The sequence below is a fragment of the Perna viridis genome, chromosome 2 (genome assembly GCF_037379345.1).
Source record: "Perna viridis isolate PV_CMFRI_1.1 ecotype Kerala chromosome 2, ASM3737934v1, whole genome shotgun sequence".
In the NCBI taxonomy this organism is placed as follows: domain Eukaryota; kingdom Metazoa; phylum Mollusca; class Bivalvia; order Mytilida; family Mytilidae; genus Perna; species Perna viridis.
In genome coordinates this window covers 48,940,325-48,963,353 of record NC_142446.1, presented here as the reverse complement: position 1 = coordinate 48,963,353, position 23,029 = coordinate 48,940,325, and the positions used below count along the sequence as shown (strand labels likewise).

Here is a 23,029-nt window from a genome sequence, read left to right as displayed (position 1 = left end):
GCAGCTTTTTATCAAAAGTAATATTTTCTGGCTAACATTGAGATATTAGTCTTATGCCTGGAATAGGGTACCTATATAAGAATTTTAATAGAAAATTCATGTTTGTAGCAGGGCAATGATATTCTGAATTTTCAGTATGGAAATGAATACTCTAGCAGAAAAACAACAACTTTTAGGATTATATTGAAATGTTTATTAGTAATAGGTACCAGTATCGTATTGCATATCCCTGAGCGGGTGTACGTCAAAACATGGATGCCATAAAAATATAGTGCATTTTCTTTTTGCCTCTCTACAAACTAATGTTTTGTCAAAAGACATGAACAATGACTTAAAAAATAGAGCAAACATCACACTGTAAGATGAAGAACTTTTTTAAAAGAAAATCTAACATAATATCATAAAAATGTTCCACTGAAAAGGTTGGTTAGGTGAGTGCAAAACGAAAGTGAAAGTAGGGAAAATGGCTATTTATAGTTCAAGACTACTTTTCTGTCCAATCTTCGTGGACTCACCCTATTTTCTTTGCAGGAAATTATTTTTTCACATGTCCTTAGAAATGCTACATAAGTGAAAGTTTTATTGAATCAATTTACATATTTTTTAAAAAATCCTAAAAATATGCACTTCACTATAGAAGTCTATGGGAAAATTAATACGATACTGAGACCTACTAGGAATGGTAAAATGATATGTAAATAGAAGTCTGCACTCCTTGACCTAGGCACCACCTGGAAGCTTAGCGTAATGACTATATTTTTCTCCCTTTAATGTTGTCCTCTCAAGTTCACCTTTAAAGTATTCTATTGTTCTATTCAACCCAATATTTAACTTGACCTGAAAGTAAAAAATAGAAAGTCATTTACAACTGATACAGAAAAAATACTGATACTATTCATGGTCTATAAAAAGTGTAAGATGGCCAAAGCCAGGTAATTAGATATAACCTGTTCAAAAATTAGAAACATTTCTTATAATCTAATTTTTAATGTGGGAGAGGACAAATATTAAGAATTGATTTGTAATCAAAATCTTGTTTTGTTTGGTATTATTTGAATTGCAGCATGTGGACCAATCAACATAAATGACATCACAGTACCAAGCACACCTATACAAAATAACCTGGTTTGCTCAAAGAGAACCAACCAATCAGAAAGCTTGTTACAAATTAAATTAATACATAGCAAAACTACATATTTCCTAAATATAACATCTCAATAGCAACAGTGGTAAGATTCAATTGTAGATCTAAGGGGAAGGTTTTGGCAATTGACCCCTTTTTGTTCATTTTGTGCAAAATTTTGTCAAAAATGAACATATTACAGCCTGAACCACCCCCTTTTTTATAACTTCAGGATTAGAACCTTAATTTGCTATATTCTAGCTCCACCCCTGGATTTGATGTCCTGGCAAAACAGGGCTATCTCTGTTAAATGTGCTCAATATACAAATTCAATTCTTTCAAAAGTCATAGAAAGAATAAAAGGCAGAACTTTATTGGCAAATCAAGGAAGGAAATAGTTTATATTCAGAACTTAGCAAGTACATTTGTCACTGCTATTCTGTTAAGCCCCTTAAGCATTTCGTATTGAAGTTTTTTTTTTGTAATTGGAATCCAGTCACATATTTTGCACTGTATGATGAATTTAAAGAAATGGCCCTGTATCAATCACCAAAATTAGTACTTAAACTAAAACTTACAACAGGCTGCCAATTAAGATATTTTTTAGCTCTGGTAATATCTGGTTTCCTTTTCCTGGGATCATCAGTCATTGCTGGTTTCTTCACAATTTCACTATTGCCCCCTAAAATAAATCAAAACAACTCCATATACATATATAACACTTCTCTTGACATTGATTCAAAAAAAATATCAATACCAAACTTTGATTTATGGTTTGGACCCTTGTGAGTGGTTCAGACACATATTCTTTTATTACACTGCTCTGTTATATTATAAAAAACAAACTGTCGATGAATGTTATAAACAAATAATTTACTTACCAACTAAACCTTTTATAATCTTTGCAAAATCTGCAATTGTGTATTCATCAGGGTTTCCGAGGTTGATTGGCATGGAGTAATTACTGTTCATCAATTTAACCAAACCATCAACTAGATCCGATACATACTGAAATGATCTTGTTTGTTCACCTTCTCCGTAGATCTGAAAACGTTAAAAAATATTGAAAAATGCCATTCTTCCAAAAAAAAGTAATTTTTGTTATTGTAAATGCAGATCAATAATTTTCAAAGTGTGTAAAATCAAAAAGTTGTTGAAATTTTCTGTTTTAAAAAATAATGTGTGTTTCAAAGTGTGAAAATTAATTTTGTGGGTAATATTTTTATGCTTATTTGTCAACCATGAAAATAATGAACAATATAATTAATGTGAAAAATACTACATTTACTGCAGAGGTTTATAATATTTCTTTAACTCAGTGAGCCCTGTGCAGGTCCGGATGTCAAACGAATTGGCCTGCAGCTGGGTTAAGCTTGTCGTAAAGGGCGCCTAAATAGTGCCTAGAACCCTGGCCTGGGGCTAGGGCCCTCTGCCCAAAGAACAACTGGGTTGTGTGCCCCAGGTGGTAGAATAGGGTATCCCTGGCATGCTTCATGCTGTGGTCATCAGGCCATAATACCATAAACCTGACAGCAAACCATAGTGGTGCAACATGTTGAAAGAACCCTGCTGTGGTATTGTCTGTGAGTAAGAACCTTTGTGCTCTGCCACTGGGGGCTAAATTGACTGATCTTATCCACCTCTCCCTATTTCCAGTGGCAATTGAACCCCTATTGTCCTTGTGCCCTATCCCATTTTTCATTTCATCATCATTTCATGTTTATTTTATCATCCATTTCATGTTCATCGTCTGGATTCAACTCATTGAAATACAGATACTGATACAAATATAAACAGCTTGGATTGTTTCCCTTATACTATGCTACAACTAATTTCATCAACTCAGGAAATGTTAAAGTCTCACAATTGAGGAAGATTTTCTTTTGCAATCAATAAAAATTCTTTCCCTCAACTATTAAAGATTAATCTATCAAATAACAATCTACTGAAAACACCCAGTCTTAAAAAGACTTCTTCCATAAAAAATACTACTCCTTCCTAATCTAATTTTCATAAGTTTTGTTTGTTGAACAAATTCGATATAAACCATCACAATTTGACTCAAAAATTGAAATAATGGAAAAATCTGTTCTTTTTCTGGTAATATTCAGGTAAGTTTTTATTAAGTCTCATACCAGAAATTTTCATGAGGTTCTAATTTTCACTATATAAAATGGGTAATTTTCAGGGTGTCAAACTTCACTATTTGTTCTATGAATGGGGGTATTACATTTTCTGGATCTTTTATTTTTACATCTATATAGACATGGTCTACATAGTATAACTGTGAAAAATCTAGACTTAAATTTGGTTAGCTTTTTTTTTTCACCATTCCTTGAACCTAGCATATATAGTAATAATTTCTTGCTATATGTTAGGCACCACAGAAGATAAACAGTATCTAAGATAATACAAGTAAATAAAAAAAATATACTGTGGGTACTATGAACTTTTTTGTAAGCATCTTACAGTTATAGGTTTATTCTGCAAAGCCTGGATGATGAAGTTACTGACAACTCTGCCATCATTAAGATGCATTCTTGGACCAAATGTGTTGAAGATTCTGGCAACCCTTATCTGAGTGCCATCCTGGAAAATAAATCAGAAGTGTAAACAATTTACAGTCCTTTCCAGGAACTCTCCCATCCTTGAAAAAAGAAAAAGAAAAGTAAAAAAATGTACATGTATGTCAAAATATCAGATTATCAGTTGCTGGACATTAGGATGAAGAATACAAATCATAACAACATCAAGTAACTTATTTGACTGATACACTAGTAAGGCCAAAGAAAAAAATTTCAGTCATAAAACAGAACTTAAATGCATACATTAACACTAGGGAAAAATTTATTTTGAAATTTTCACATCAACTATTGCCACAAAAACATCGCTAGTTTAAAATAATTATTTTTAACAAGATCCTCTCATCATATTTAACATAAAGGTTCATTGATGGGACTAGTTTCTTCATGTTTTATGGAAAGATTCAGCCTTTGTGCAGCAAAATTATATTGTGATGTTGATAAAATTGGATAAAACCTATCTATAACATTGTAAATAAGGCTGTCATGTGTTTATAATGTTGATCATACGTTTATCCTCATTTTACCATGACTGTGGTCTAAAGGCTTTTGAAGCACATCATATTAGAAATACGGTTACATACCTGGAAATGGTACGCATAACACATAGTTTCTGCTACTCTTTTACCCTCATCATAACAAGCTCTGGGGCCTATTGGATTGACATGTCCCCAGTAATCCTCATTTTGGGGATGGATTTCTGGATCTATAAAAACGAACAAATTAATGTCACAAATGAAAAACATTCACAATATGATGACACTGAACATGTACAAAATGATTACAAGGCATTCAAAATGCCTTCTATTTAACAACAGGAGTATGCATGGTAGCTTCAACATCAACATTGACAACTGACAAGGGGATAATTATTGAATACTTAATTAATAATAACAGGATAATTAAATGGATAAAGTGAATAACCAAAGTATGATCAAGAGTGGCAAAAAATTACCAGATTTAATGAGTGGTTCCTTGCATGATTTCAATCTTTAAGTCTTCATGGCATGAGTTTTTGTACTTTGGTTATTCAGGATAACTAATTAAGCATCATATTTACGATAAATATTTGCTCAATAATGCTATGTCATTTTCAACATTAATTTTTTATCTTTGTAGTAAGCTGATTGATATTTGTGTTGTGAGGTTTTGGTGGTTGAAAATAACACAATTTTTTTCACATGTGCATAATTGGAATTTATAACACAAGGAACATCAATAAATCACTTCTATCTAGTTAATAAAACAGAAATTTCCTGCTTACAAGCCTCAATAAATAAATTACTTGTTTTGTTATGTAATAAACAGCTGTATTAGAGCACATGCTGTGCGTGTCTGCCTTTGGGATGGTGTTTAAAATCTCATAACTCTGCAGCCAAAAATTAGAAAACAATGAAAAATGAAAGGTAGTTCCCTTCAACAGAGAAACACTATAACCAAAAGGGAGGTAAATCAGTTCAAGCATTTTTTAAGGTTTTTACATCAAGTAGACTAACAAACATACAGACAGGTAACAATATACAAACAAAAAAATAAATAAAGTGATGGGCACTCGACGGAAGTCTAACCCTACAAAACTTTCTGGGAGACACAGATAATGCAAAGCCCCAACCCACAGCACATGAAAACTTTGTCTTTTTATACTTGGGAAATAATAAACATTTTTCACTGAGAAGTCAAGTAGATTTCAGTATTATCTACATGTGCATAAAGGACACACATACAAGAAAAAATTTCTCATTAATAGGTTTAAAAAAATTAAAGGAACCTTCCCACAATAGATATATGTACATTTTCTCAAAGATTTAATTTTTGTGCAAGTGTTTATGAGTCATACAACGGATGGATGGACAAGAGTAAAACAATATGCCCCCCCCCCCAACCTGAAGTTGCAGGCCAAACAGAAGTTGTCAAGAGAGAGTCTAGTTGATTCTCATTTAACAATGTGTAACCATGAATTATTTCTAAGATAACTTCATGTCTGTGTATCGATAAAACATGTGCTTACCTCCATATATTTCTGATGTTGATGCCATTAACAACCTTCCTCTGACTCTCTTAGTTAAACCTGAAGTTAAAACACATTCATATACATCAATTCATTAATAAAGGATATAAACCTAGGATAAGGGACATAACATTATATGGATCATTACGAAATATATAAACCGCCATGATTTCAAATTAAGAACATTATTCAATGTACTGTGAAAGTACTATTGTTTGTGGGTCACAAATTTTCTTGGTAATCGTGGGTAGGCAAAACCAATGCAAATGAGATTCCCATCGATGTGTATACCGAAAACCTCAAACCCACAAATTCAAGAATCCATGAACTTGGTATTCCTTCCCTAATCCACAAAAATTGGTATCCAGGAATTAAAGTATTTTCACAGTATATGATTTTCTCTTTCTTCCACATAAATACTCCAGTGTAAATACATATGAAAAGTATAATATAACAAATAGTTCCTGATACTTAAGGTTAAATTGCAATTTATGTATGGGTTGGTCATCCCAAAAAAAAACTTAATATCTCAGTGCACTTCAATCCAGAAAATTTTTTGGGATAGTCAAAAAATTCCTGTACTACCATATGACCCTCATCGGCATAAGCAATTTGCTAAAAAATTCTTACAAGATTTATTATCTTCATCTTAAAGGAGACATTGACACAAAAATATCATTTTTTAAAAGTTTATATAATATAAAAAATATAGTATGTTTAGATACAAGTATAACAAACGTTTTCTCATCAGGTTAGCACTAAAAAAAGTTAGAATGATTTATATGTGGTATCACGATGACCTAACTAATATGCATAAATGAAAGCCGGAAGTAACACCCACTTACTACACATAGAAGTGCTATTTCATTGGTTCTCTATCTCCATTTGCGTGCATTGAAAATGTATATATGTGCTCGAAAAAATTAATAAATCTTTGAAAATAGCTTGTATATATGATAAATAGTGGTCGAATAATCTGTGTATGAGTGCGATAATCGTGTTTAGAAAGTAAGAAGACTAAAGTTCTTGTATTCTGTCAGTTATTCATTTTTCATTAGGCATACATCCCGCATGGCAAAAACACTACTGCTTTGCACGGTGCATAGTCAGCTTCTTTATCTTTACATGGTTTGGTGCTCCGTGACACAGGTGTATGATTTCAATAATTGAAATATAATTGCATTTCTCTTGTCTTAACAATTTTGAAATAAAACAATTTACATGGAGAATTTGACACAATACACAATTTATAATAGGTGACCCTAGGTGAATTTAAGGGAGCTTTTCTGGTACGAATAATTTTTTTTTTATAGGTTAGAGGAAGCCTCAGTACTAAACCCTCATGGGTTTTCAAATAAAATGATCAAAAACCAATAAAAAAATAAACATGTTCGTATTATCCTATAGCTGTACTTGCAGGGTACTGGTACACTTGTCATGAGTAACGTTCCATTAAAAGGGGTAAAATCAATATTTTCATTGAAGATCGAGATCTGAACAGTTTAAATGTGAATTTAATTTACTTTATGTAAAAAGTTCTATCGAACATGACAGAACATTATGAAATATTTTTATGTAATTTTCGAAAAGAAGTGGTGTCATCTCTCTGTGGATTCTAGTCTTCATATATGTAATAGTTAAATAGTAATAGTTAAATATTTCAGTCATTGTTTATCATTTTCCTCTCAAAAGTATATATTATTCGCTGGCAAACCAAAACTTTCAATAGTTTCAATCTCAGTTGTAAAAATAATGTATAAAGTGCAGAAGCCTCATGCATTTCAACCACTTGTTCTATGAATTGAGAACCAATAATGTAGCACGGTCATGTGACCACATTGCTAATTAAAATTTGTATGGCTTGGGTCATCATCGAGTTTGAATCAACTAATCTTCATTTAAATGAGGTAAGTGACCACAAGGGGCGTTTTTATGATAAATATTAGATGTAATAAATCAGATAAACCAAAAATTGAAAAAATGTTTTTTTTTGTGTCATGTCTCCTTTAAACATGACATTAATAAGAAAACAATATAAAGCAATATGATTGTAGATATTCAAAAAGCTGGAAGAAATCTTTTAGGAAAATTCATATTTAAAGCATCTCAAAAAATAAATATTTTTTTTTATTTTATTACAAAATGTATTTCTTATATGGTTTTAGGCTTTGCCTATAAGAGACCAAGCTATTTATACTATATTATGCATCTCTATGTTGTTATATTGCTGATATCTTGATCAGAGATTGATTAAATTACAATTACTTTGTCAAATGTATGATCAAAATAAATTAATTGATTACAGCATTTCTGAAAGTAATTGATAAAATTAATGATTACATTGGCAAGTAATCATGATAACATCTGATTACAATGAATATGTAAATAACTATGATGACTGAATGATAAACCATCATTTTACTCTTTTTTTGTTGTTGTTGACATAATGCATTTTCCTTAGATACTTATTGAGGCTTTAATATTTCCATTGTAATCATAATGTAATCATAAAGTAATCAGGCCCCGTGCAGGTTCGGGTGTCAAAAGAATAGGCCTGCAGCAGCGCTAAGCTTGTCGTAAAAGGCGACTAAATAGTGCTCAGAACCCTAGCTGGGGGCTAGGGCGCTCTGCCCACAGAGCAACTGGGATGTGTGCCCCAGGTGGTGGAATGGGGTACCCCTGGCGTGTTACATGCTGGGGTTGTCAGGCTATAATACGGAAAACCTGACCGCAAACCATAGTGGTGCACCGTGTTGGGAAAGATGCCAAGTTCCTAGCACGTTAAAGAACCCTACTGTGGTATCCTCCCAGAGTAGGAACCATAAGGCTCCCCCACAGGAGGCTAAATTGCCCGACCCTACCCACCTCTCCCCATTTCCAGTGGCAATCAAAATTTGTCGACCCCATTGTCCTTGTGTCCCATCCCTTTTTCATTTCATCATCGTTTCATGTTCATTTTATCATCAATTTCATGTTCATCGTCTGAATATAGCTGAAATATTGCTGCTCGGACGTTAAACCCCAACAAACAAAACAAACAATTAAGTAATCAGAATTACAGGGTGTTTTGAAAAGTAATTGATTGAATTAAATTACATGTAATCAGATTTTTGGCTGATCAATGATTACAATGATTATTTGAAGAAATGTTATCAATTACAACTGATTAACAATTACAATTACAATACCTCATCTCTGGTCCTGACCAATGAGACTATGTGAGACTTTTTATAACATACACTGCATGTCTAACTCTCCATCTGTAGTATTTATCTCTTGAGCATTCATACGAATTTCATGTTAACATTTCATATCTCTTACATTTTTTTACCAGTCATTAGAATATTACATCAGTATCATGAATTCCCTAATCAATAAGATTAGTTGTTTTTAATCTAAAATTATTGACTTGACCTACCTAACATATTATTGGTACCAATTGTATTGGTTTTAATTGTTTTAACAGGGTTATACATGTAGTTTGGTGGTGATGCTGGAGAGGCTAGATGGTATATCTGGTCAACTGCAAAATAAAACAAGATTATAAGACATACAATACATAGTCTTTTAAAGGCTGCAAAATGGAAATAAAAGGACCATAACTGAGTTTGAAGTTCACCATTCTAAAAGAATTTCAACTGGTATATACAAAGTACACTTTTCATAAAAATAAAATATCAGACAAAAAAGGAATGAGAAAAAAAATGACTAGAAAAGTGCTATTTTTTTTAAAAGTAAAAGAAGTCATTATTCAACAAAGAAAGCCATATACCTATCTACAGAAAACCACACATCTAATCTGAAATCAATCTATCCATTGGGAGCTGATATAATTGCAATGAAATTAAGATGAATGGATGGAATAACAGACGGACAGACAAAATGATTCCAATATACAACATACTAAATGAGTAGGTGTATAATTGTAAGGCTGCATCCAGATAACACCATAATGATGTGACAGACACAACCAGTCTAATTTTCGTGGTTGCTAATTATAGCAGATTCTGTCAAATGAACATATTGGCAGGTATCAATTTTCGCGGTTTCAAAAAAAATTATCAATGTTATATGGTGTAAAAATCCATCTTGGCAGGTACTGGTTTCCACAACTTTCTGTTCACCGCAAAAATAGCAAATATTAGTACACAACAAAAATGATAGGTTAACAGTAATCATATTCAATTAATTTATAAGGTCATAGTTCAGCAGTATAATATACCTTCGATAAACAATGGGTTTATAACATCATGGTTAAGAAGTTCAAAGTTAGGATGGCCAATCCAATGTTCTACATTTCTCTTTCGTCCTGTAAAGAAATTGTCAACAACTGTCACCTCATGTCCTTCCATCATTAGTCTGTCAGTGAGATGTGATCCTACAAATCCAGCACCCCCTGTTATCTATAAGGAACAAAACAAAGAAACGTGACTGATCATGAGATAAGATCCGACAAATCCAGCATCCCCTGGAGCTGGAAAAGAATCTAAAGAAGGCCTAGAGGTTGAAAAGGCTAAAATATACCACTGATGAGTTTTAATACAGTAACAAAGCATATTATCAAGATGGATGACCTGAGAAGCAGAAAACAGTATACCAAAAAAGGAAAATAGACAAGGTGAATATATCAAAGAGATAACAACCCTACAGGATGAAAAATGTCAGCTCAAGGCCACCATGGGTTTTGAATGAATGATGAGGAAACCATCAAATCACTGGGCAGCCTGCAGCTGACCCCAAAACAACAATATACTCATGTACAGCAAAATTCATAGCATGTTAGATAAGAGGCTGGCAAATAATAAAATAAATCTCATTTTAGTAGTATTATAGTATACAAATCAACCACTACTGTAAATTGGGATGTTTTGGTTGGTCAGGTGCCTCTCTGAAAAGTGCCAAAATTAAACATTAAAATATAACATATGGGAAAATTTAGACAGCCAATATCTATTTTGGCTTGGTGGCCCACACCCTAAATTTTGTAGCCAACCAATATGCAAAGTTCTTTACAATCACAGTAGAAATTTTAGTCGCTCACAGAATTGAAGACTGAAATAAAATATATATTTTCACAAACAATCACAAAATAATGACAAAAAATTCCCAATTTACAGTATTATCAGTATTGATCAAAACAATAAAAGCATTTGTCTTTTTAACATTTACCATATATTTCTTATACATATGTTCACAGTGTAAAAATAGAATTGTAACAGACGGTGTAAACGTTTATCTAATTAAACATTTGAATAAATTTTCATAAGGATCATAACTGTAAATGGATGGATCAAGAAATTTTGAAAAGGGAGGGGGTTCCAGACTATCTATCATTCACTCATTTTTGCTATTTTTACACAAAATGAATAAAATTTTCCAACAAAAGAGGATTTCAACACTCAAAACCTTCCCACAGATCTGGCAGAGCTCAAGCTACTTGAGAAAAACAGGGAGAAGTGACTTCTCTTTCAGAGAGACACTAAGGAGAAGTGGGAATGTCATTTACTAATGCTTTTTAAAATTATGAGTTATATGTTACTTACATGCACACAATATAAGCAAGCATTTTCATATATTTATTTTCTTTTGTTGAGAGAAATGTTACTTTTTACTTGTTCCTTACATATGCAAGTAACTAAATATTTTAGATAAAATGAAATCAGCTTGATGACTAAATGATGGACTGTATCTTATATTCATGAAATTGAATTTCTTCTCTATACCACTACCCGTTACCAAATTTATTTCAGCAAAATTGAGCAAATCAAAGCTTCTTACAATGCATTGTCCTATTGATTTTGTCTTTTTGAGCAGCACTTCATGTAGAACAGGCTGTGACATTCTGTTAGAATTTTCATTTTGTTGTTTTTTCCCCACTTAATCCATAATGATTTCTGCCCTGTTAAAATTGTCTGGTTTAGACATATTTTTGATTACTAGTATTCAGAGTTTGTTTCGTATACAGGTTTCACAGTATTAGTCTTCACAAACAAGATGGGCCATTGTATTGTCTTGAGTAGAGATATAAATGCAATGTTTTATCTCCAATATGTGACCAAATTTGTGGATTACCTTACCAAGATTCTTTTCCTGTCCTTCACATTCAAAAACTTGACATCAGGATATATCTTCTGACTGTAAAAGAAGGCAAAAGAGTACTCACTAAGTATGTTTTCCATTCTAGAAAATCTTATTCATCCCTACTTCAATTTGAACATATTAGCATCCCTACTTAAATTGGTAGATTATCGTCTCTACTTCACCTAATACAGATTAATGTCCCTAATTCACCAATTTCAAGTAGTACAGATTATTGTCCCTACTTCACCTATTTCAAGTAGTACAGATTATCGTCCCTACTTCACCTATTTCAATTAGTACTGATTATCGTCCCTACTTCACCTATTTCAAGTAGTACAGATTATCGTCCCTACTTCACCTATTTCAAGAAGTACAGATTATCGTCCCTACTTCACCTATTTCAAGTAGTACAGATTATTGTCCCTACTTCATCTATTTCAAGTAGTACAGATTATCATCCCCAATTCACCTATTTCAAATAGTACAGAATATCATCCCTAATTCACCTATTTCAAATAAATGTATAGCTGTGGAAGGTTGTCAAAGCCAAGGAGTAGTGTTGGGAATGGGCTCTCAATATCATTTTAAATGCCACTTTAACTAAAGTCCAACTCCAACCTTCACGACAGGTTTACCAACTGTTGGACCTGGTCCAGCCGTTTTCGACTGACTGGAAAAGGGGCGAAGGCGAGTCACTGGGGCCTTAAAACCAGATAGCCTCGGGTAGATGGGGCTTGTAAACCTTGGAGGCTAGCCCATCTAGGAGAAGGAATACTCTGATCTAAAACCTCCGCTGCCTTGCAGCTACACACTTCGACAGGGAAAGACAACCTCAAGGAAAATCCAGAACTAGGAATCTGTAACTTCCTTCCTGTACTTCCAGGATCAGAACTTCTGTTCAGAAGCTAAGGGTGAGGTAACCCCGACAGAAAACCTAGAGTGCTGAAGACGGAGGTGTTGGGTGATATAGCACACTTGAACAGACCACAACACCACGCACAAACAGCCAAAATGACACTTGAAACCATGAACAAACGATTAGGTGCTTGCCCTGTGAGGACCCACAAGGCAGGTGCAGTGCTGGGCTCTCTGTCTCAAAGGAGCCCAACCAATGCTACTGGAGATACCTTAGTTTCATCTTGTGGAGTCAGGGGACAAACAAGGAGAGCTACTTACCATAGAAAGATCAAACCGAAAAGAAAAGAGCAACCACATATTAACATCATGCAGTGGAATGCAGAAGGGGTATCAAACAAGAGAGAAGAACTTCAACACTTTCTTCAAGAAAACAATGTGAACATCTGCTGTATTGAAGAAACACATCTCCAAGAGGGCAAACCTTTTAAGATCAGAGGATACCAAGTCTTCAGGAGTGATAGAAATGAAAGAAAGAAAGGTGGTGTAATGACTCTTGTAAGAAACAACATTAATGCCTTAGAGACAAAAAAGTTTATGGAGGAAGCAGAATACATTGAAATCAAAGCAATTATCAGGAAAAGCTCATATAACATCGTTCACTTCTACTGTCCCAATGATAAGAAACTGTCACTAGACACCATACAAATACCAGACAGACAGTTCATTCCTCATAGTAGGTGATTTCAACAGGCAATCACAAAGTTGGGGATATAATACCATGGACAAAAGAGGGGAGACCATAGAAGACTGGCAGGATGAAAACCACCTTATCCTTGTCACGCCTACTTTTTATTCTTCACTAGACCTAGCTTTCTGTACTGACGATATACACCAAAAAATCAGTAGAAAGGTATGTGACCAGCTAGGAGGCAGTGATCATTGACCTGTCATGATATCCATTGCAGAAACAACAACATCTGAGTATGCTCAGCTACCAAGATGGAATCACAAGAAGGCAAATTGGAGTATGTTTCAAGCTAGAACAGATGAACTTACAAGGGACACAGAAATAGAGGGAAAGAATATTAACAATGTGGTGAAAGCATTCAACACTGTTGTATTAGAGGCAGCAAAGGAAAGTATATTAAGAGGTGTAAGAAAGGACTACAAGCCATACTGGTCCAGTGAGATACAGGCAACACACGAGGCACTCACAAGGGCAAGGGATGATGCAGAATTAAATCCCAGTCAGGAAAATAACATCAAACTCCAAAAGTGCAAGGCCAAACATCTAAGAACAAAGATTGAATGTCAAAGGAAAGGGTGGAGAGAGAAAACATCATCTATGGATATGGAAAAAGATACAAAAAAGCTTTGGAACTTGACAAAAGCACTGAATGATGAGGGAAGCAAAGGTGAAAAGATCACGCTAGAAGTTGAAGGAGAAACAACCATAGGGAAAGTGGCAGCAAATGAATTTGCTAAAGGCTATGAGAAAGAAAGCAACACTGATATACCACCATCATGGAAAAAAGAAGTAAAAACTGAATTGAAAGAAAGTTCAAAGGTGCCAACACATGAACTTATGCAGAGAGATATCACCATGTATGAGATGAAGGCAGAAAAATGAAAATGAAAAAGGCACCAGGTCCAGATAACATCACCAATGAAATGCTTCAACACCTTGGCACCTTATATTAACAACTTTGCTACAGATTCTCAACCTGAGCTGAAGACCAGGTCAAGTCCCTCAATGTTGGAAAGAAGCCATAATGATGCCAATACTGAAGAGGGGAAAGAAGAAGTTGAAAGCCTCAAGCTACCACCCAATTAGCCTAACAAGCAGTTGCTGCAAATTAATGGAGCGTATAATCAACGAGCGCCTACAGACATACTTGGAATCGGAGAACATTCTTGGTCATGAACAAGCTGGTTTTAGACAGTAAAAGAGCACAGAAGATCAGACAACACATCTATCTCAAGTAGTCGAGGATGCATTTTAATCAAAGAAAGTAACGCTAGCTGTCTTTGTAGATCTTCAGAGAGCATTTGACAAAGTTTGGAAAGATGGCCTTCTTGTGAAACTTCTTAGATTTGGAGTAAGTGGAAGAATGTACAAATGGACCAACTCATATCTGTACAATAGAAGGGGAAGAGTACTCGCAGATGGAATGCATGGTTGAAAAATACTTCTAAAACAGGTGTACCACAAGGAGGAGTATTGCCCCCAACTCTCTTCATACTCTATATGAATGACCTAGTTCCAGAGCTATCAAATGGTGTACAATCAGCACTCTACACAGATGATCTTGTCCTCTGGTGCTCTGAAGAGTATGCAACTACTGCAAGGTACAGGATACAAACAGCATTAGATATGGTAGTCAAATGGGCCAATGAGTGGTGTGTTACCATCAATAGACAGAAAACAACAGCAACCCTCTTTACAATCTCACCTACAACCCAATCTGTCAAACTGACCATGGATGACATCAATATCACAATGGAAGATCAGCAAACATACCTTGGTGTAACCTTCAATAAAAGACTTACTGGAAACAGCATATAATGACAGCAGAAGCCAAAGCTAGACGAAAACTAAACATCATGAGAAAACTTGCTGGTACAAACTGTGGTGCTAATGAGAAAGTTTTGAAATCTGTCTACAAAGGAAATGGATGCCCACATCTAGAATACGGCTCTAGTGCTTGGATGACAGCAGCTAAGTCTCACCATCAGACTATGGATAAAGTCCAGAATCGGCACTCCGCATCATCACAGGAGCCATGAAATCAACACCTATTGCTAGTATGGAGGAAATTACAAACATACAACCATTAAGTAAGAGAAGAGAATGTAAAGCTATGATACAGGCCACCAAATATCAATGCTTACCAAACCTCCCAATGAATGAGAGACTGAAACAACTATCCTCAGGCAGACTCAAAAGATCCAGCTTCATTCTAGAAACAAGAGCATTGCAAAGAAAACACCAAGAACATCTACCTAAGCATGTCAAACCTATAGATTTTAAAATGAATGACAAACTATATGCAGAAAAGGAGGACAATGTAACCATTCAGACAACAGTTCTGTTACTCAGTGCTAAAGATGAACAATCAAACATTGTCAGAAAAACCGTAACAATGAGCATACTGAAAGAAGAGCATCCATCAGAATTGTGGGCAAGAGTTTACACAGACGGTCCAGCCAAAAATGCGACAACAAAAGGAGGGGCCTGTATTTACATAGAATACCCAAATGGAGTACAACAGTCAATGGCAATACCAACAGGATTACATTGCTCCAACTACAAGGCTGGAGAAAAAGCACTCATCCATGCGGCACATTACATCAAGGAAAGTGTAGAAAATAGGCAAGTAGTATTCCTAACTGATGCCCTCTCCGTGATACAAGCACTGACCAAACAACAAACTACCACAACTTGACAGAGCTATTTATTCCATCAAGAGCCTTAAAATTGCCATACAGTGGATACCTTCACATTGTGGAATCAATGGAAATGAAAAAGCAGATAAGCTAGCAAAGGAAGGTGCTCAACAACAGCAAGATGAAAATCCTGTCTGCTACACAGAGATGAAGACCATCATCAAGTCTCTACACAATACCCCTCAGAAGCAAGATAGCTACCATCAACTAAAAAGATTTGAGCAAACTACAATCTTCAGGCTCAGGACAGGACACAACAGACTCAACCAACATCTGTACAGAGTTTTGAAGGTCATACCATCACCTATGTGTCCCTGTGGAGAAGCAGAGCAGAATACAGAACACTTTCTGCAGATGTGCAAGTTACACCAGGCACAGAGAGAGAGGAGATATGGGATAAACCAACCCCCATTACAGAGAAACTGTATGGACATGTGGAAGACCTACAGAAGACGGCCAGATTTGTTGAGGAGACAGGCATTCAAGTGTAACAGCAAACGACAAGAAGAAGAAGAAATACATGTAGTACAGATGAAGGGCTGTGCTGAAGTTGAGACAGAAAATATCATAGTGAGTCTGATAGGACAAGACGTTATTTTCAGATACTCATAACTTGCACTATTCTGATCACTTGTATCAATCACAGTTGATAAATATAACATTTTCTAGGAAACTGCCTATGATTTTTAGTATCATGGCAGTAGCCTGAGATAAAAAAAAATACATATCAGTAAGAATACTGGAAAAATGATAATTTAACAATTTAACAATGGACTAATGAAACCTAAGTACATGTATCACTATGAAGCAAAATCAGTTTGTAAACAATCACAAATATATTCAATCAGAATGTTGAAGTAAATTGGTTTGGAAAAAATACCTGTGTTTCTGTTTGCATTGTAGACACATTTAGACTAGAACAGTGCTTGTCAAAAAGGGCAAAAAAAACCCTTAAAAGTAGGCGCAAAATTAGGGTTGGTAAAGTTAGTGGAAACACAGATATTTTTTTCAAGCCAGACAGTAAATCAATTAAAAATCATTAACAAGTAAACATATTTGATTTACTACAATTCAATAAAACACCTCAAACAATTTGATGTTATTTCATGACATTTTGCCCCAGGGATAGTAGTAAAGAATAATGTCTGATTCAAGACAAACATACAAAAACTAGTCCTTAATACCAGAGAAAAAAAATTATCACTATCTATTAGACTAAAATTCTGAAGTTTACCTACTAACTACATTAACAAAACGTAAGTGGCAGTCTTTATAAAAATCAGACAGGAGGTGATTCATTCATGTCAAAAACTCACAAAATTCAGTTTTACTTTTTGTTTGGAAAGAGTTATAGACCACATAACCATTCTAGGTATTTCATTTGGTTGTTGCACTTTTGAGAAAAAAAAACAACATTTAGATAGAACACCAAATTGGCACTTTGCAAGAGTTATCGTTCTTGATTTTATCAGATTTGGTTGATTTTGGTGAGAGATAAATATATGATTCTCTCAAATACAGATCTGAATACAGAAATGATTATCATTCATCATATGTACATTTAAAAAGCATCGTTTGTTTGGTGGGTTTTTATACTCCATGAATCACTTTACCACTGGCAGTGTCTGAATTTTATGCTGAATGGTACTTAAAATAAATGAAGAATTTAAGACAGTTAGATTACCTTAACCAAATTTAAAATAAATGAATAATTTAAGCCAAACCACCACAGGTCACTAGAATAAAATGCTTCGCCAATTGCAACATGATATAACTGCAGTCAGTTGAATTCCATTCAGTGGTGTAGGTGTAACAGATAAAAGATGGGTAACCCTCTGCATAATAGAAAGGACAGACACTCCTATCACTATATACCCCAACAAAAGGTGGAGGTATTTTAATCATTTCATATGTAAATTGTATATATTTATGAAAATTCTCTGCATTGGCTCCTTAAATACATGTAAACTCAAGTTTTCTAGCATTACATTCAAGTATATGTAATATTACTTCGGCTTAATGCATGAATATTAGAAAATATTGTTTCAAGTATTTTTCATATCACACAAGTGTGCGAATGCTATTCATTCACTGTGAGAGATAATCCCTAACAGGAGTGTGGATATATTATTAAAGAACACCTGTACCCAGGTCAATTAAAATGACTTGTCCAGAACAATACTTATTAAAACTTTACCATGATAGAATTCATTCACAGCTCAATTTATCTGTATCAATTCAAAATCGCTTTTGATGATAGAATTATGGGTATTTTTTGCTTACATTAATTAGAACAACTAAAGATGGATAAAATTCATTTAGGTGGAAAGTCAGCCAACATGAATTTCATTAACATATCATTTTTTTCATCTTTCGCCAAATTTTTTCGTTCTATGTACCAAAACCCCAAACAATCGGTTTAAGTTTATAATATAACTAACCAATTTGTCCCTGTTTACTTAAACGATAAAATGTTTCGCAGGGCACAACTTGATACAAACACAGAGGTCAAACCCTGAACAGTTGGGGCAAGTACGGACACATCATTCAAACTAGATACAGCGTTAACTTTAGATTGTGATTGGAAATTTAGCATATGATAAGAATTTGACAAGAAACAAGTCATCTCTCTTTTGGCCCCCAATTCCCAGTCACTTCTTCAAAACATAACCCACAAAACTAATTTTATAACAATACAATACACATACATATGTTTCTACTAGTTACATAGTGCATTTCTATGAAATGCTTGTTTTTTATTCCTTTTTGGCCCCTAAATCCAAAACAGTTATGTGATTACCCCTAAAATCAATACATTTTTGTACCAATCTTACTTTTATTGCTCGGAACCATGTTGTAAAATCTTTAAAGATCAACAACTAATATTCAAGTTATTGCAGGAAAATTACGTGTCTACAGATGACAACATGGACAACAAAACTTCATGCTATTTTTTTGCGGTCTTCTAAAAATGACAAACCAAAAAAGTACAACTTCCGGCCGAAATCTGATGGTCAATACTAAGTCTATTGTTAGTTGTACTACAAATTTTCTGTTCACTGCACTTGAAAGATTGTGCAATATAAGATACTACATGGAGCAATATTCATATAACAATGATGCAATAATTTTATAACATTGCATGCTGACTTTATGTTAGTTTCTGTGGTAAATATTATGATGCTATAAATATGCTAATTTAATGCAGTTTTTTTATAATTGCATAGTCACAGTCCTAAGATAAAAATAAATATGTAACAAAATGCAGATTTGTATGTAAAAACCGAAACCCATAATCTTAAAACTACATCCCATTGTTAATACTAAGTACCTGTTAGTGAAGCTACAATACAAAAGTTCATACTTCAAATGTATAAATTATCATGACTTATTACCAAATCCCTCACAAAAACAAAAGCCAACAACAAGCATGCACAGCATTTCACTTCTGTGTTGATATTTTGTTCACATCTTTATTTTCATTTTTTTATTACCACAAAATTGTGTTATTGCTGACTTTTCCAGACCTTTCAGTGAATACAATATAAGAATAAGTAAATTACTGTATTTACATGTACATATTGGAAGCTTTATTTTTTTCATGATAAGTTACTGTCTCATTGATTTTCTGACTGAATAATTTCAACAACAAAAAAACAGCTGTATACTGTAAAAATGGTGTTTTTTGAGGTTACCAAAAATGATGGTGCAATGATTCCTCCCTAAGTTTAACTTTTAAACTGTTGTATAAACATGCAGTACATGTACTAGTAAATACTTTTCTGTGGTTATGCAAGGTAAAAACAGACTGCAACCTCCAAAAAAAAAATAAACATATCCAATTCCTACCCTTTTTCTAAATCATTGATCTTCTGCTTTAGATATTGTATCTCTGTGTAGAAATCTCTATCCAACGCCTTCTTCTCCCTGTGGTATATTGCAGAATTGTTAATAATATTTACATGGTAGTGTTTTGGCTTCTAACTTCATGATTGCACAGTTTAAACATACATGTAGATGCCCCTTCAGAAATTAGTGGTTTAAATCATTTCTCCCATAGAATGGTAAAATTTTAAAAATTTTAACGTGAGCTTTAGCAAGCATGTTTAAAAAATCTGAATTTTACCAAAGACAGTTGAGAAATAGTTTACATCAAGAGTATGCTGAAGGAGAATCAATTTCTCCCATGAAATCTGTAGTAAACTTGGAAAATGAAAAATTGTGAGAAACATCTCACCATCCTGTAGTAAAAGTCATGTGCAATTTTAATCACCTGTTTAGAAAGGCAGAAAATAGTTTTAATTTGATTTTTTTTTCAGGCAACATTAAGTAAGTGTGCTGTCCAATATGAAGTGGATTTATTTTCAGTGTGATAAAATAATCAAAGTTGTTATCTACTGTGTCTTTATGAGAAACTTATACAAAGTCCTTGCGACAATTGAATTGAAATGCTACTCAGCTAGTAAGGAACCAGTTAGAAAAGGAACAACTTGTAAGTGTCATCAATTGCTCCTAAAATACATTTCTTTACATCTTTATGATTTATGGCTGAATAAAGTTTACCATACTTATTTAGAAGTCAGATCAGAAATAAACAACCCAGATTCCAATTCACTCAGATCTATTGCAAATTAATCTGTAGATACAAGTATAAATGTACATTTTTGTTACTAAGTCTTATATCAGGAAGTTACATATGTATGGTATCTACATCTCCCTTCTTATCTTAAATATGTAAATGACAAGATTACAGAAGCTCATTTTTTAACCATAAAAACTGATATACATGTACATGTACTTACATTTCACCAACTGAATGAGATTGCTGGCCAAAGAATACTAAAAATAAAGCAATATAAGTCTTGTTAGATTTTATACAAATGTAAATAGCATGATAGGAGTTAAAACATAGGAGATAATATCTACCAAAATATTAAACTTCCTTTCAGTGTTCCATATTGAATTGAAAACAAATACTAAATCTATATACAACCTAAGTCAAATGTATGAAATACTTTTTAACCGAATTTATACGTAGTGTTCTCCCTAATCCAATATACACCTGTGCTTTGCATTGTTGTAATATTTTACACTGTGCTACCAGAAATTAATTTTAATTAAAATGCACTTTGGTCACTATTAGAGAAAATCAATTTCTAATTTAAGAGAACACTGACATGTTTATGTACATGTAATTTTGATTTTTCTATAGCCAGTTAGTTATTATTCAGCTACATATAATTTACTAGCTGTGAAATCGTAGCTCTTGATCTTTTTTTTTTTTTTGATTTTGCGATCTAACGTTAAGAAAATACAAAAAAAAATAGTTAGAGCTACGTTTCGAAGCTAATAATTTACAAACTTCAAAATCTTTTGAAGGAAAATAACCTGAATGTAAGACATTTCTAACTAGTACATGAATAATGTAAAAAGGCCACTTTTTTGAATATCCTACACAATTATTAAAGTGGTCAATATAAGAACATGTAGTCATGTACATACATCTATAGTGAAAAGAAAAAAAAATAACAAAGGTAATATTATGTAGTTTAATATGCATAACCTCAGGAGACAAAGATGTAATAATTTTTTGGGAATTGTCTGTTGGACAAAAAGTAATGTGTAAGCATTTGTAAAAATCAGGCAAAATGGGAAAAATCAGAAACATGCATGTCAAAACCCCACCGAGTTGACAATGAAATTTCACTTCGGATGCTTTCTCAATTTGAAAAGACCATTATTTGATCTCTGCATCATTAGATTTGCTCAAAATTTTTTCAATAGAATGTTAGAAAAATGTTGACAGAGTTATCTATTCTTGAAATATTCATGTTCAGTGCATTTCAATGAAATTATAACTCAATGCACCAACATGATGTGGAAAACATTTTGTCTTTTTTCTTGATTCTGATGGTACAAAATTGTCAAATTAAACCATCAAAATGATGGTCTTTTCATACCATGTTTTACCCACTGCCTGATTCTTGCAGGGACTGACTCTTTAAAAGTAATTGCAGAAAATATCAATATCATAGCCTAAAATTAGATGTAAATGCACACTGAGTATAAAGCATCAGTAGTCCAAGCAAAGCAGGGAATAATGTCTGTAACTTACTGACTTGTAATTCTAAATAACTTTATCAGATTGAGTGACAGGCATTAACCCTAGCTTTGCTCAACAGGTACACTTATCTGTTCTTTCAATTTTTTACTAAAGTCAAAATGAAACATAACATGCCAGGTTATATGCACAGGTGCCTCAAATCTTATCAATAGATGCTGTACATGTAAAAAGCTCAAAAACAAGAGTACACCATCATCAGGAGTGTATTCTGAGAGAAATGCTCTCCTTTTGACATAGTCCAAATGATTATGCTGTCTTGGGAGGTTTATTCTTAATTTGCTTGGTCGCTTCCCTGTTAGGGACTAGAGAAGTATAAATACATGTACATATGTGGCAGTGTATGGGCTATTTACAACATTTAGGCTATTGAGTCGATAAGATTAGAAAAGCTCCTTATGATAGTGTTCCGTCGTATATCATTTTTCAATGTCTTATACTGGAGAGTGAATATGCTGCCTTGCTGTAGAGTTGAGTAGTGAATAGAAATTATTTTAGATAATCTAACTTACCCAACAAAATCAATCCAACAACAGTAATCGCAATGAATTTATTTCTCATTGAGGTGTTTCTCACGACCATTCCAATACCTAGTATATAATTTAATATCTTCAAGCAGTGGTTGCGCTTGGTTAGTTTCAAAGACGAGTGAAAATCAATCATGTGGAGACATATCAAACTCTAAACACAAGGGAGGTAATTATTGGAATAATCTCGGACCTTCTCTGGTTTAATCCAATAAACTTAAATTTTGGGGAAAAGACCGAGTGGTTCCGACCGAAATTGGAACTGACCAATCAAATTATGTG

The 23,029-nt window shown here is 33.7% G+C and overlaps 1 protein-coding gene across 1 annotated transcript; it reads right to left on the bottom strand.

Moving 5' to 3' along the window:
- Positions 1 to 170: 170 nt before the first annotated feature.
- LOC148625569 (UDP-glucuronic acid decarboxylase 1-like) lies at positions 171 to 22,930 on the bottom strand. Its single transcript, XM_088569141.1, has 12 exons — positions 22,733 to 22,930; positions 20,902 to 20,938; positions 19,949 to 20,026; positions 11,791 to 11,848; positions 9,936 to 10,116; positions 9,132 to 9,236; positions 5,714 to 5,773; positions 4,290 to 4,411; positions 3,593 to 3,712; positions 2,005 to 2,167; positions 1,702 to 1,805; positions 171 to 837 (listed from the first exon to the last, which is right to left on the bottom strand). The coding sequence occupies exons 1-12, from the start codon at positions 22,881 to 22,883 to the stop codon at positions 721 to 723; spliced, it is 1,296 nt and encodes a 431-aa protein (XP_088425267.1). The 5' UTR covers positions 22,884 to 22,930; the 3' UTR covers positions 171 to 720.
- Between the last annotated feature and the right edge of the window lie 99 nt (positions 22,931 to 23,029).

What these genes read in the sequence shown, in the direction of transcription:
- LOC148625569 (XM_088569141.1), bottom strand. Translation starts at nt 22,883, where the DNA reads ATGATTGATTTTCACTCGTCTTTGAAACTAACCAAGCGCAACCACTGC. An exon ending in AAACCCATTGTTTATCGAAG is followed by an intron (nt 9,237 to 9,935) that starts GTATATTATACT and finishes TTTATTTTGCAG; the next exon opens with TTGACCAGATATACCATCTA. An exon ending in TGGTACCAATAATATGTTAG is followed by an intron (nt 5,774 to 9,131) that starts GTAGGTCAAGTC and finishes TTTTAACTTCAG; the next exon opens with GTTTAACTAAGAGAGTCAGA.